This window comes from Lynx rufus, unplaced genomic scaffold (genome assembly GCF_022079265.1).
Source record: "Lynx rufus isolate CCGP_SWC_20201006 ecotype Redwood Valley unplaced genomic scaffold, mLynRuf1.p SCAF_14, whole genome shotgun sequence".
Lineage (NCBI taxonomy): Eukaryota > Metazoa > Chordata > Mammalia > Carnivora > Felidae > Lynx > Lynx rufus.
The window spans coordinates 43,630,103-43,645,155 of record NW_025814828.1 but is presented as its reverse complement, the minus strand read 5'-3'; the positions used below and the strand labels follow the sequence as shown (position 1 = coordinate 43,645,155).

At 39.0% G+C, this 15,053-nt stretch overlaps 1 protein-coding gene across 1 annotated transcript in view; it reads left to right on the top strand.

Moving 5' to 3' along the window:
* DGKK (diacylglycerol kinase kappa) overlaps window positions 1–15,053 on the top strand; it is a 177,177-nt gene that overhangs the window by 55,338 nt on the left and 106,786 nt on the right. Inside the window, exons 2-4 of the mRNA XM_047075727.1 lie at window positions 4,488–4,598; window positions 6,313–6,393; window positions 8,590–8,694. Coding sequence (XP_046931683.1) covers window positions 4,488–4,598; window positions 6,313–6,393; window positions 8,590–8,694 — 297 coding nt within the window. The remainder of the gene's footprint in view (window positions 1–4,487; window positions 4,599–6,312; window positions 6,394–8,589; window positions 8,695–15,053) is intronic.

Sequence of the window (15,053 nt, the reverse complement as noted above, 5' to 3'; positions counted from 1 at the left end):
TTTTAAAAAATTTAATTAGTTGCTAGCATTTCAATATTATAAAAATTCACACAAATTATAGCCTAGATGGCCAGCTTGTCTTGAAAAATGTAATAAGCTTGTAACACTGGTCAGCATTCAATCATTAACGATCACTTAGAACTTAGTAGCAACTTATCTTGGTCTCTCCAATTCCCCTGCTAGGTCTTGATGAGCCTTTTGTTACCACCAACCTCCTATGGGCATTGAGTAGATAGCCATATACTTAAAGCTAGTGCATTCAAAGTGACCTGTTTAATATTATGGGACAAAGAGGAGATCATTGTGATTTGGCTGGTGTGCCCAATGACAGGATATATGAGTAGACAGCCACTGTCTTGGTGGAACACCTCATTTGAACAAGAAGGTAAAAATTTAGAGCAATAAGCATGAAGCCTCCAAGGCTCTTTTAAATAATTCTCTGATTTCACATACCTTTGAGTTTCTCTACATGAAATATCAGTCTCTCCTCCTCCACTCCCACTATCCTCATCTTTGAGATGGGGAATGTGCCTTCAGCTACTGCAAAGAGCCTACCCAAAGGTGGAGTCCATAGGAGGAGCTCATAAAATATGAATGAAGCATTCTATCCAATGATATATGCACCACAAAGTCTTTTTTTTCCTTTTTCTTGACTATGACAAATGCTAGGTTCATGAAATGAGAACTGAAGGTTTTGATGACTTGCTGTGTCCTCATATTAATAGATTAATTAATTAATTGGTTCACTGTGTCCTTGGATGGATACCAGGATGTCATTAATTAGGAAGGCACAGGTAAGAGAAGAAAAGAGAACATTTCTTAAGTACCAGGAAGTGAAATTAAAGACTGATCATTACTAAGGGTTGATGGAAGGAAGCAGCTGGAGAGAAGAGGATGAATTCTACTTATTTCAGTGTTTCAAATCACCAGGGTCTGAGAATTTTCTGAAGGCCAGAAAGGCCAGAGTTCTGGGAATCTTCTGGAAGATTCTCATTTCTCATTACTACCTCATCCCATCATGCGCCCCCCCCCCCCGCCCTCCAAAGGAACAGGAAGAAAAGAGAATTAGGCATGGCAGAGCAGTAAGAGGAATGTTGATGTTAAGGGTGGCTTTAAAGAAGTTAAGGGAACTGGAGAGTGTGATGCTAAGTGAAATAAGCCATACAGAGAAAGACAGATACCATATGTTTTCACTCTTATGTGGATCCTGAGAAACTTAACAGGAACCCATGGGGGAGGGGAAGGAAAAAAAAAAAAAAGAGGTTAGAGTGGGAGAGAGCCAAAGCATAAGAGACTGTTAAAAACTGAGAACAGGGGCGCCTGGGTGGCGCAGTCGGTTAAGCGTCCGACTTCAGCCAGGTCACGATCTCGCGGTCCGGGAGTTCGAGCCCCGCGTCGGGCTCTGGGCTCATGGCTCAGAGCCTGGAGCCTGTTTCCGATTCTGTGTCTCCCTCTCTCTCTGCCCCTCCCCCGTTCATGCTCTGTCTCTCTCTGTCCCCCAAAAAATAAATAAACGTTGAAAAAAAAAATTAAAAAAAAAAAAAAACTGAGAACAAACTGAGGGTTGATGGGGGGTGGGAGGGAGGGGAGGGTGGGTGATGGGTATTGAGGAGGGCACCTTTTGGGATGAGCACTGGGTGTTGTATGGAAACCAATTTGTCAATAAATTTCATATATAAAAAAAATAAAAAAATAAAATAAAATAAAAATAAAATAAAATAAAATTATTACAAAAAAAAACTGAGAACAAACTGAGGGTTGATGAGGGGTGGGAGGGAGGGGAGGGTGGGTGATGGGTATTGAGGAGGGCACCTTTTGGGATGAGCACTGGGTGTTGTATGGAAACCAATTTGTCAATAAATTTCATATATAAAAAAAAAAGAAGTTAAGGGAAGCTTTAAACTGAAAATGGAGGGAAGGGAAAAATATCCATCCAAAAACTATAAAATGAGCCATTACAAAGGGCACTGTATATGACAAAATAAGAACAGTACAAGGAGCACTTAGTATTCAACAGAGTAGAATAACTTGGGAAATAGGCAGAAATAATGGGCATGGATTCAGTGGTTGAAGCAGTTAAAATTTTGAGCTTAAGTCTTTAATAGAAGGAGACAAATATGACTGCTTAGGTATCATGAAGACTTAGTGTGGAAGAATATATGGCATGGAGGTGAGAAAGTTAGGATAGAAAAAATTAAATACCATCATTGAGAGTGTATATACCATAGGCCACCAGACCAGAGAAAGGAAAGAATGGTGTAATTTCAATGCTTAGAAGAGTTGTGCTCTTTTTCTGGAAGATAAATGAACATTAAAAAAAGAGAAGAGTTGTTTTCTCAATTGATGATTCAGTGTCAACAATTTAAATATAATTTCTCCCACTCCCTGACACATTTCCCCTTCCCACAACATCTTGTTGTTCTCTTTGTCTTGCCTCCTTGGCACCATTCTTTTGTAAGCATCTCGAAAGTATTACAATAATCTTGAAACTCTCATAAGTTATCAAGAGGATTCAGGTAAACTTTGCTCATGAACTTATTTTATAATTGACAGAGGTTCTCTCTACTAGTACTACCTTGTAGCTTAAAGAATTGGACAGAGAGTGTAATAGATGTGTGTATATTTGGGAGAATGGGAGTAGCAAAGTATTGCTTAGATCAGGGTCCCAAACTCAAATGCCTGCTGGAGTCAGACACCCCAATCTGAAGGGAGCAGCTGCTACTCTGTTCCACCAGATTGTTGCTATGTAAGAATATAGGTCCACACTGTTACCAGATGTTCTGGGGTTTTTTAAGAAATAGGAAACCTTAATTTTTATATGAAATATTCTGCATTTTAAATATTATCAACTGGGGCACCTGGGTGGCTCAGTCGGCTAACCATCCGACTCTTGATTTCAGCTCAGGTCATGATCCCAAGGTTGTGGGATTGAGCCCCACAACCTTGTAGAGTGTTAGACTCTACACTGAGCATGGAGTCTGCTTAAGATTTTCTCTCTCCCCCTCTGCCCTTCTCCCCCATGGTCTCTCTCTCAAATAATAAATAAATAAATACATAAATAAATACATAAAGTAATTAAAAAACAAACAAAAACAAAAACAAAAACACTAGGTGGGCCAAACAAAACACTTACACAACCACTCAGTGGTGAATTCTAATTTAGATTATGGATGGAGTTCATGGTAGAGCCTTGATTTGGTGACTTAAACTAAGTCTGGCTCTTTGTCCATTCAGTATGGGTTTGGTTCCAGCTTGGTGGATGTGAATACTTCTCCCAAATGGCAAACTTGTATGTTGGTTCGTATCCCATAAATGTAACTCTAAACTCTCTTGAGGTAAAAATGGTAAATAGACTCAATGCTTGGTTAGAGTCCGTCTGTTAAATAAAGAAGTGAAAAAGCAGTGACCAGACTTGAAGTACATAAAGAAAATAATCAGAAGGTACTTCCTTTTTGGTGCCTTTTTGTCCTTTCTTACCAGATCATGAATCCTTTGAATTCATGATAAATACTTTGGGTTTAGTTCTTAAAATTTTAGGAAACTATTGGAGTTTTGTGAGCAGGGAAGGGATATGATCCAGCTTAATATTCTAAAAGAAACGTTCTAAAGCTGATAGAACAGTATAGAGTTACAATGTGAAGACTTCCAAGAAAATCTGCCTTTTTGCCTATTAATTGTTCTGTCCTAGGAATTTCTTTTTTTTTAATTTTTTTTAAGTTTACTTATTTTTTTTTTAATTTTTAATGTTTATTTATTTTTGAGAGGTAGAGACAGAGCGCAAGTGGGGGAGGAGCAGAGAGAGAGGGAGACACAGAATCTGAAGCAAGCTCCAGGCTCTGAGTGGTCAGTACAGAGCTCAATGCGGGGCTGAAACTCACGAACTGTGAGATCATGACCTGAGCTGTGAGATCATGATCTGAGCCGAAGTTGGACATTCAACCAACTGAGCCACCCAGGTGCCCCGACTTATTTATTTTGTGTGTGTGTGTGAGAGAGAGATAGAGAGTAAGTGGAGGGAGGGACAGAGAGAGGGAGGGAGACAGAGAATCCCAAGCAGGCTCCATGCTGTCAGTGCAGAGCCTGACACAGGACTCGAACCTATGAATTCTGAGATCATGACCTGAGCCAAAACCAAGAGTCAGGTACTCAACCGACTGAGCCACCCAGGTGCCCAGGAATGTTCTTATTTTTGTGTTCATGTCGCTCATCCCTATCCCTGACCACCAGTGGAGATGTTCTCCATGGTTCTTGGGCCATATATCTCAAGGAACTTAGAGCCTATATAATCTTAATGTGATATCCAAAGATAACCAATTCCTTTTCAGACTGAACTAATTTCCTTGTATTTTTGTCTGTCCCTCAGGCCATTCCTCAGATATGTGACAGAGATAGAGCCTTCCAGATGTCTGATATTCTTAACTGAGAGGACAAATTATATGGTCTTGCAAATTCATCTAACTACTCAACCTTATGCTTCTATTTTTCAGAAAATACTGAAGGAAGGACCTCTGTTGAAGAACTGTAATTCCTTCAAGAGATGGAAGCTTAGATATTTTCTGGTTCGAGGACAAAGACTCTGTTTTGCACACCATCCCGCCGTAAGAGAATATATAGAATATTTATTCTATAGAATATCTATAGAATTTTGTCATTTGGGTTAATGGGTGGGGATTTCAGGAAATGTTTGTGTGGAGAAATAGGCTAATAGGTAAAGACATGTTGGCAAATATCAAGGTAGAAGTTGAAATCTATTTTTCTTTTAACTTGTTCTTTTGGGCCAAATGGGGGGATACTGTTCTTTCCTTTCCCCTTCCTCTTTCCCTTCCCTTTTACAGATTCCTCAGTTAGCTTCTACACTCAGAACCAACTACATAATTTGTGGGTCTTCGTACAAAATGAAAATGCAGGGCCCCTTATTTAAAAATCAAGGAAAAAATGTCATTAAAGATACAAAAATATAATGCAATGATTTGTCATGGCATCTTTTATTTGTTGTTCAATGTCATTCTAAGTGAAGAAAAAATAAAATGTTAAATTATGAGTATTTTTGCCATTCATCTGCACATTGTACAATGTCAGTTATAAAAACAAATATAAAAGCATTTAATTCATATGAAAAACCACAAAAATTATATAAGTTGTATTTAGTAGCTCATACACACACATATATATTTTGTTCTTAACAGTATACAAAACCAGCTCAACTGTTTTTATTTCACATCTTGATATTTACACATTCTACCAATGCCCTGACTAAAAGGAAAAGGAACTATGGGCTACCCTATCTTTCTTTCCTTCAATGTTATCATTTTCAACATAAATTATTGGCTAAAACAGGGAAGTAACATAAGTAAGAAAGAACACAATAGGGTTCCTTGGTTGTTCATGTTTCTTAGAACACTATTGCCTTTTTCTGTATTTGAAGCAAGTCCTGGTCTCTACAGAAATTGTGGACTCTCAGGGCTAACAGTTCCCTTACGTCCTCAATCATAGGTACAGCATGCTTACCTTATATTTGCTTTGAGTCTTACTGAACTCTTACACATCATGAGTCCACTGGAATTGTATGCTCATGGGCATCATGAATGCAAATGGAGTGACAAGGCATGGGGTGGACATGCAGATTGTGCATATCTCCCCTGCTCATGTCCATAAGCCATTGTCCCACTGGACTTCATTTACAAAATACACACTCAAGGATAAAATTATTAAAAATGTCAAGATTGCAATAGCAGAACATTAAACCAAGTGCAGGGCCCTGCTGAACATGGTGCCCTGTATGAATGCACAAGATGCATACCAGTGAAGCCAGCCCTATCTGTATTCCTAGTGCTGCTATCCTTGCTGCTGGCTGGATGTTACCTATTAGAACCAGTTTATAAGGAGATGCAGGCCTCAAACTGGATAGGACTAGTAACAAAGTCAGAGGTTGCCAGCTGATAAAATAGGAACTAATAACTTCTATCTGCTCCACTAGGCCCTTAGTTAAACCATATCCATTTATCTTCTCCAGCATAAACCCTTAGTTTTGAATAATTCTGAACCACCTAAGCCTTCCTGTAAATCCACATAAGAGTTTTAGGAAGTGTTGTGTTTTGCTTTAGTTTGGTTTGGTTTTTGTTTGTCACATGATATGTCAACAAAAAATCATGATGCTAAATAAATCCCAGCACTGAAGCCAGAGATATGATTGGTTCATGGCTGCTAAAAATGCCTATTTGTGTGTGTGTGTGTGTGTGTGTTTACCTTTTAGTGTCTGTTGACATTATTAACCAGATGATTCTTTTCCTTCTCCCTCTTATATCTTCCTAGTTTGCACGTTTTGAAACAATTGATCTGTCTCAGGTCGCCTTGGCAGAAAGCAGCTGTAGAAATCTTTTCCATAGCTTTTGTGTAAGTAACATTGGAAATGACTCAATGGGTAGAGGCGTGAGCTAGCTGGGAAAAGGGGTTGCCATACCCATGTGTTGCCTCTTTGGAGTTCAGGTTTCCCAAGTCTCCTTTGATCCTAAAGTGTATATGGGAATCCACTTAAAGTAAGCATTGCAAATGAGTGCTGAAAATTATTCATGTAAATATTTTCTACCAGCCACTGATAGGGGGGAAAAGTGATGTCCCTATTCTCTAATACCAGCCTGGTATAAATCTGAACTGACTTCTGGGTGGTGGGGAAGTGACTATTATGAAAAAAATCAATCCTCCTGGTGAAGGTGATTTAGAAGAGGATCATTGAGAGGCTTTCAAGAGACCGCTAATATGTTGTATAACATATCAGGAAAATCAAACTACATGACGCTCTCTCCTTTGATCTGATAGATAATAACCTAAATCCAAAGTGAAAACTACCTTGTGCTGAGATTACTGATAAGAGCACCTCAAAGAAAGCAGAGGATTTTCTATGGATGCATTCAAGGGTTTGGCACTGCTGAAATGTCATAAGTCTTTGCTTATTCAAGTGAATCCAGACCAGAAATCTCACTGAAAAATAGCAAGCCCATTGGCCCAGGAATTCTCCTACCCACCTCCTCCCAGAACTGTCTTCTTCCAGCCTCAGTGATGGGTTATGGAGACTGGGGTTCCCCTTCAGGAGAGCAGTACTTAGCAGACTAAAGAGCTACAGGCCCAATACCTCTACTTCTATCGCTGGGCCACACTTCATAATCTTTTGAAAGGAAAGCAATAGGCTATAAGAGGGAGACCCTACTATCATTTCTCTCATTACATCACACTGACCTAGGGTAAAGTTAAGAGTTCTGTTGGCCCAGTCCCAAAAAGCTCAACCTTTGGGTGATGAGCATACAGGCTAATGTTTTTCGTTTTTATTCTACAAAGAAATCCCAAGGACTAGGATGTCCCTTAGCCTAATTAAAACACAGAGGCACTGTTCATCAGCCCCACACAAGAGTGGGTTTGGACCAAATGAGTGGCATCATCACAGTTCCCACTAGATTCTATTCCCATCTATCACAGAATCATGCTGTGCTACATGCAAAAGGAGAAAAAACAATTGCTTGTTGGTATTGTGAGCACTAGTTCCAAGATTTGGTAGGTTTGTATTAAAGACAAGTAGGGTTACTGAAGCAATCACTGATGCTATAGCCATCTGTGTCCCTCCTACCTTCTGGCAAAAAAACAAGTCCTGACTATGGTCTACCCCTGTTAGACCCTCAGCATAGCTTTCTCATTATTCCTGCTGGGGTTCTTACACCAACCAGGATTAAGAGACATAATGGTAAAATTCTCTTCAGGTTGGCTTGACCATAAGCAAGAGAGAAACTGGATTTTTAGATTCCTCACTCTTTTTACTTTCTCCTCAAACAGAAAGAGGTACACCCTGCTGAAGCGTATACCATTTTTACCATTTTTTAAGTAGATAGAGCATCAGTGAGTAGGATTTTCAGGCAACCTCTCTGGAGTAATAGATGGTGCATGGCTTAGTACTTAAGAGTATATATTCTGGAGCCAAAGAATCTAGATTTTAATTCTAGGTCAGCTTTCTAACTACTAGGTGGCCCTAAGCAAGTCATTAAACTTTCTTTGCCTTAGCTTTCCTGACTATGAAATGAGAAAAATAATGCCCATATCATGGAGTTTTAATGAAGATTGAAATAAATAGTATACATAAAGTGTAATAGAACAGTAACTGGCACATAGTAAGTGCCATTAAAGTGTTATTTATTACTATTACCATTATTATTATTTAGGGTAGGTATCTGAGAATTTGTCTTACATTTTTTTTTTAATTTTTTTTTCAACGTTTATTTATTTTTGGGACAGAGAGATACAGAGCATGAACGGGGGAGGGGCAGAGAGAGAGGGAGACACAGAACCGGAAACAGGCTCCAGGCTCCGAGCCATCAGCCCAGAGCCTGACGCGGGGCTCGAACTCACGGACCGCGAGATCGTGACCTGGCTGAAGTCGGACGCTTAACCGACTGCGCCACCCAGGCGCCCCGAATTTGTCTTACATTTAAGAAGTGGCTTGGGTTGTGGTTGATAGTCCTGCCTAGTTCCTTAGAGAGTTCACAGGCTCTGTTTGGGGGCAAACTTGTAGAATGTGAAGTGCTAATAATGTGACTTTTTGTTTAGGTGATCACACCACAACGAAAAGTTACCCTGGCTGCACCCAACCGGAAAGACATGGAAGAATGGATCAATGTCATAAAAACCGTTCAACAGGGAGAAATTCGCAAGGTAAGAAAAATAGTAGAGAACTCACACAACTCTCAGAAGTAAATGTTTAATTGGTTGTATTAGTTAAGCCACCTTTCAAAAAGGGAAATAGAAAATGGAAGTAGAGAGACCATCTGGTCAGGAATTATAAATGGATATCATTAGGAAACTTGTTTAGAACTATTTATAAATAGGAATAATTAACTTAGACTCAAACCATGGTAAGTATGTGGTTTAGATACCTCTTTTTTTAATGAATATAATTTATTGTCAAATTGGCTTACATACAACACCCAATGCTCATCCCAACAAGTGCCTTCCTCTTTACATATCCATTTGATATGTAGATGTCACTATATGCCCGATGGATGAGTCATTCAAGATGTATGTGAGCAGCTAACCTTGATGTTCTTATGTTAGCAAAGTTGTAATCAGCAGTTTTGACCTGGGTCTGCTGAGTGACTACAATAACAGCTAATGAAACTCAGGCTCACAAAAGAGAAAAAAATAGACAAAGATGAAATAACTATTCAGTAGAAAAGGCAGGATTTGGACCCAGGCTGTGTGATTCTAAAACCTATGTCCTTAAACCCTATGCTAATGTAGGAGGAAGAGCAAGGAGCAGTCCTCTCCAAAGATTAGCAGAATTCTTCTTATTATTAATACCAAACCTCTGGCCACTGCTCCCTGCAACAAATGGTATACCATTCAAACTCTGGGCTATGCCCTCGTTCCACTCCTCTGAAGACCTACAATAGTTAGAAGTTTCAAAAGGGGAGGGATTTTTGTCATTTGTTTCCTTGTATCAGTGTGTGGCACATAGTAGAGGCTCAATAAATATTTTTTCAATGAATAAATGAATCTGAGGGTAATCTCAGAGCCAGGGTTTAGAAAGAGAATGATACATAGTTCATCCTAAAGCAAAAGAAGCTGATATTTTAATTAACTAGCGAAAGATAGAGGATTGTTATGGGCATTTGGGATGGACCAATGGTAATAATGGGTTTTATAAGTAAAAATAATGCCATGGAGAAAACCATGTGTCCTCATTTCCCTATGACTCCTCTGGCTCTTAAACACTTATTTTCATTGCTACACATGGCTATTAGTACATGATAAGTTGACTGAACTTGGGCCTAGGTATCTCTCCACATATCTGTAAGGCCTCTCCCAGGCTCACATTGTCTATGCATAATTGAGAGATTCTTGATTAGAATCTGATGATGGTCTTTATATTAAATACTCTCATTGTTTTACTCCTTTGTTATTTTCTTCTTCCTTTCCTAATAGAGGATTTCATCCCATTCCTCCCCCTCCACTCCAATTGAGCCCACTATGGCATAGAATTAGTGGTAGCCACAAAAAGTTGTGATTTGCATGCTCCTCTTCCATCATCATCCCTGTGGGTCAATCCCTTTCCTTCCCGTGGTTTATCTCTATCCAAACTGTAGCATTTCTCATGAAATACACACTTTCAATTTGGCATAAAAGGTTATATAGTATAATTTTACTTATTAGTCTAGAAATGCAAATGCTTCTAGAGAAAGCCATCAGAGCATTGATGTGCTATTCCTGATTTAGTTGAATTAAACATCTAGGTATTGACTACCAAGCACAAACCAGAAAGGAAAAAAAATAATATACCTGTTTACTCTCTTGGAAGAATTGTGAGTTTCAGGTTGCAATCACAACTTCTGTGAAGCTGCTCCAGGGACCTAAATCTATTAAGGAACACTTTTAGCTGATAGTGAAATGTCTCATCATGAGCATCTTAGCAATTCATCTTGCATGAGGCTTAAAAAGTCAAATATGCTTTCTCCCATATGTACCTTATCTCTAATGGTCTCTTTTAGTCTCTGTCACCAGCAATGCCTGATATAGGGTGAAGAAGATTAATTATAGACTTAGTGGTCTATTAAAGTCAGTATAAAGTAATTAGATAACTTACTACAAAATAGTCAGTACACATTAAGGAATATGCCCTTAGTAGGTGCTCAGTTCTGTTCCATAGAGGATCAAAAAGGTGTGTTGGGGCGCCTGGGTGGCTCAGTCGGTTGGGCCTCCGACTTCAGCTCAGGTCACGATCTCGCGGTCCGTGGGTTCGAGCCCCGCATCGGGCTCTGGGCTAATGGCTCAGAGCCTGGAGCCTGTTTCCGATTCGGTGTCTCCCTCTCTCTCTGCCCCTCCCCCGTTCATGCTCTCTCTCTCTCTCTGTCTCAAAAATAAATAAAACGTTAAAAAAAATAAAAAAAAAAAAGAAAAGGTGTGACTGGCTCCCAGCCACAGTGAGCGTTTTAGGTAGTTGGGAAGACAAGATACACAAAAGAAACAGTTAAATGACAGTACTCATGATAAATAATAGTTTTCAGAGATGTTACAAGACAGTGCATGATTGATTGCCAGAAGAATGAAACAGACAGTAAAGTAGTATAAGAGTTCAGGAGAGAAAGAGATAAGTATGGGCTGAAGTTTCCTGAGATAATAGAGGATAGATTTAAGACTGACCTTGAAAGATGAATGGGGTTTTATTGGTGACAGGGAACTAGGGGTAAGGGTAAGTCCTAAACAGGGGAATTGGTATAAGCAAAAGGTGAGTAACAGAAAAACAGAAACTTTTTGTAACAGAGTAAAAGGGGGACTCCATTTAACCAGAAGAGTTTGGGAAAGTGAGTTTAAGAAGTGTCTGGAGAGGTTGCCTGAAGTTGATTGTAGAGGATTATCAGTGCCAGAATAAAGAGTAGGGAAGAGTTGCAATATGATCAAAGTTCAGTTTAAAGACGGATTGGAAAGAGAAGAGAGTTTATCAAAAGGATATTTTAGAAGTACAAGCTGGATTAGATGAAGGAAAGACCAGAGGACAGAAGATCATAGATGAAGCTATAGATTAATGCAGACAAGACAAAGTTAAGCCCCAGAATGAAGATACAAAGGGAAGACAAATTGTAGATGCTGAGATGGAAGTGGGGAAAATCTAAATGTATGAAAGAGGCAAAGCAGAGAGAAAAGTGATAGGCAGATAAAAGGTTTGAGTCTGGGAGACTTAAGAAAGAATAGAAAGGAGAAAATTAGAAATAAGCAATTACTTAAAAGACTAGATTAAAAGGTTAGCTTTTTCTAATGACTTGTCATGGACCCATTGACTATGGGAATGGGAATGGACCTTAAGAGTCATCTAGACTCCAGATTCTAGATTTTAAAGCATCTTTAGATCAAGTCATGCAGCCTTTATTTGAATGCTTCCAAAGATGGGGAACTAAGATTCTTACAAAAGAGTCCATTCAGTTGTTAAAGGTCTAAATGTTAGAACGTTTTTCTAGTCTTTGGCCTAGTAGAATAACTTTCTAACATTTCAGTTTGTGCTACAAGAATGGCATCTGCTGCCCCTTGTGGTAGAAACCTTCCTGTTACTAGAAGCATTTAAAGCAAACTATTTAAGGAACTGCTTCTGAGAATGTTGTATAAAAAATTAATTTTTCATAGTGACATCAGAAAGATTGTGGATTAGGAGGTCCCAATGCTCATCCTCTCTCCCACAAAAACATCAAGAACAACAAATAAAGAGGTACATCCTAGCTAGAATAGCTCTGAAAGAGCTCCAGAATACAATAAAGAAGCTGTAGAAACTCTATGGAGCACAGAGACAGAATGACCATGTAGAAAAGCATAGCTAGTCATTTACATGCATTGCCCCAGCCTCCAGTCTGGCAGAGCTTGGGGCCAAAAAGAATCCCCTTAGTCTGACTTCCACATAAGGGAAAAGGAGAGCAGGAGGATTCCAACAGTCCTCATCAATGCTGTGGACACATGCAACTTCTACCATGGAGATGCTCTACAGACTTTATTGATGCTAAAACAATCAGTTACCTGGAGCCCATGCTGCTGTGATGCTCCCCAAGAGAGCTATTGCATTAATGTCCCTGAAAAAGCTGCTACCACTGTGCCTACACTGGGGAAGTGCCACTGCATGCACCCCACTAAGCTGCCAACACTGCATCTTGATCCCCCCACAACCAGAATCACAACCTCCACTCCTGCAGCCGTATGCACATCCTGGACTCCAGCTCCATGGCTGCTCAGCACATATCCATGCCACACACACCAGGGCATCATGATAAATACACCTACGCCCCAGTCCATAATACCAGTTTTTCTGGATGACCCTGAACTCCAACCCCAGTGCCATGGCCACTCTGCAGGTGCCCACAGCCCAGACATCAACACCATTGCCACGGCAAATGTGTTTGTGACCCTGATTCAGGCACCTACAGACACGTGTGTGCCCACACACTGAACTCAACAATAATAGGGATCTTCTTGGCAATGACTTCCTTTGTGGAGAAAAAGGAGAACAGGATAACCAAGGAGCCTTCACCACCAAGGAGCACAACAGCTCTTACCACCATTGTGGAATCCCACAGCCTTGACCAACACTGGCCTCAGCTGATGGAGCTCCACTGAAACTTTGCTGCTGTGCCCTTCCTAAAGCAGGAACTGCTGCTGCACACCTTGAAACCAGAGCCGCCATATCCAACCCAAATTGATATCCTTACACCCACCTATAGATAAGTCTTTATCCCCAAAGAGAATCTGTAAAGTCTGAAAGAGGTGACTGCTCCATCAAATGTGCAGACATCAATGCAATGGTACCAGAAATACAAAAAAAAAAAAAAAAAACAACAAACAAACAAGAAAACAGAGCACAACCAAAGAATTAACAATAGTTTTCTGGTAATTGACATCAAAGAAATAAAGATCTATGAATTTCCTGAAAGAGAAGTCAAAGTAATTGTTTTAAGGAAGTTCAGTGAGCTCCAAGAGAGCACAGATGGATCATTCAGTGAAACCAGGAAAATAATACATGAACAAAATGAGAACCTCAACAAAAGAAATCATTAAAAAAGAGCCAAATTTTTGAGCTGAATAATACAATAAATGAAATGAAAAAATGAAGCAAGGAGCTTTAACAGCAGACTTGATCAAGCAAAAGAAAGAATCTGCAAACAGGTCATTTGAAACCACTCAGAAGAGAAAAAAATAATGAAAAAGCATGGATAAAAGCAAACAAATATATGCATTATGGGAATCCAAGAAAAAAAGAGAAAGGGGCAGAAAGCTATTTAAAGAAATAATGGTTGAAAACTCCCCAAATCTTGGGAGAAAGTTGGAAATACAAGTTCATGCATCTTGCATCTTGATCCCCCCCACAACCAGAATCACAACCTCCACTCCTGCAGCCGTACGCACATCCTGGACTCCAGCTCCATTGCTGCTCAAAAGACTTCACACAAGATCTCTTCACAAAGAAGACTACACCAAGACATAATCAAATTGTTAAAAGTCAAGAACAAAGAGAATTTTGAAGGCAGCAAGAGAAAAGTAACCTATTACATATAAGGGAGCCCTAATAGGACTATAAGCAGTTTTTTTCAATATATATCTTCCCCACCAGGAAAGAGTGAGATGATGTAATCAAAGTGCTGAAAGAAAAAAAAAACTTACATACAAGAATACTATACCTGGTAAAATTATCCTTTCAAATGAAGGAGAGGTAAAGTCTTTCCCAAACAAAAACTGAGGGAGTTTGTCACCACTAGACCTGCCTTAAAGATGGGTACAAGAAATGCTTAGAGGAGTTCTTCAAATTGAAATAAAAACACACTAAACAATATGAATGCTTATGAAAGCATAAATCTCACAAGTCAATGAAAATATATATCTGTAGAAGGATCAATATAACAGTGGCAATTAATGTGTTAATTTATGTAGTGGATAAATTTCTTATAACCTTAAAATAAAAGTTAGTAGGTAAAAATTTGTTAATGGATACATACATAACATAAAAATAAGCAAACTCTCTCTATAAGAACACAAAGTATATGTGTTTGGTGGGGGGAGTAACAGTGTAATATTTTTGTGTGCTATTGATGCTAAATTGTTAACAACTTAAAATAGAATGTTATAACTATGAGATATTTTATACAAGTCTTGAGCTGCCTCCCCCCGAAAAACACCTATGATAGATACATAAAAGATAGAGAAGAAAACCAAAACAAATCTCTGCAAAAAAATAATCATCAAACAATAAAAAAAGACAAGAAAAGAAAACAGAGTCAAAACAACTGAAATACATATATAAAACAAATATCAGAGTGGTAATAGTCTTCACCAACAATTACTTTAAATGTAAATAGATTAAAGTCATCAATCAAAAGATATGGACTGTAATATTCTCTAGCTCCACCATGTCATTGCAAATTGCAAGATTTCATTTTTTTCTATGGCTGAGTAATATTCCATTGTGTGTGTGTGTGTGTGTGTGTGTGTGTGTGTGTATGTATATCCATTCATTAGTTGACACACACTCGGGCTGTTTTAAAATT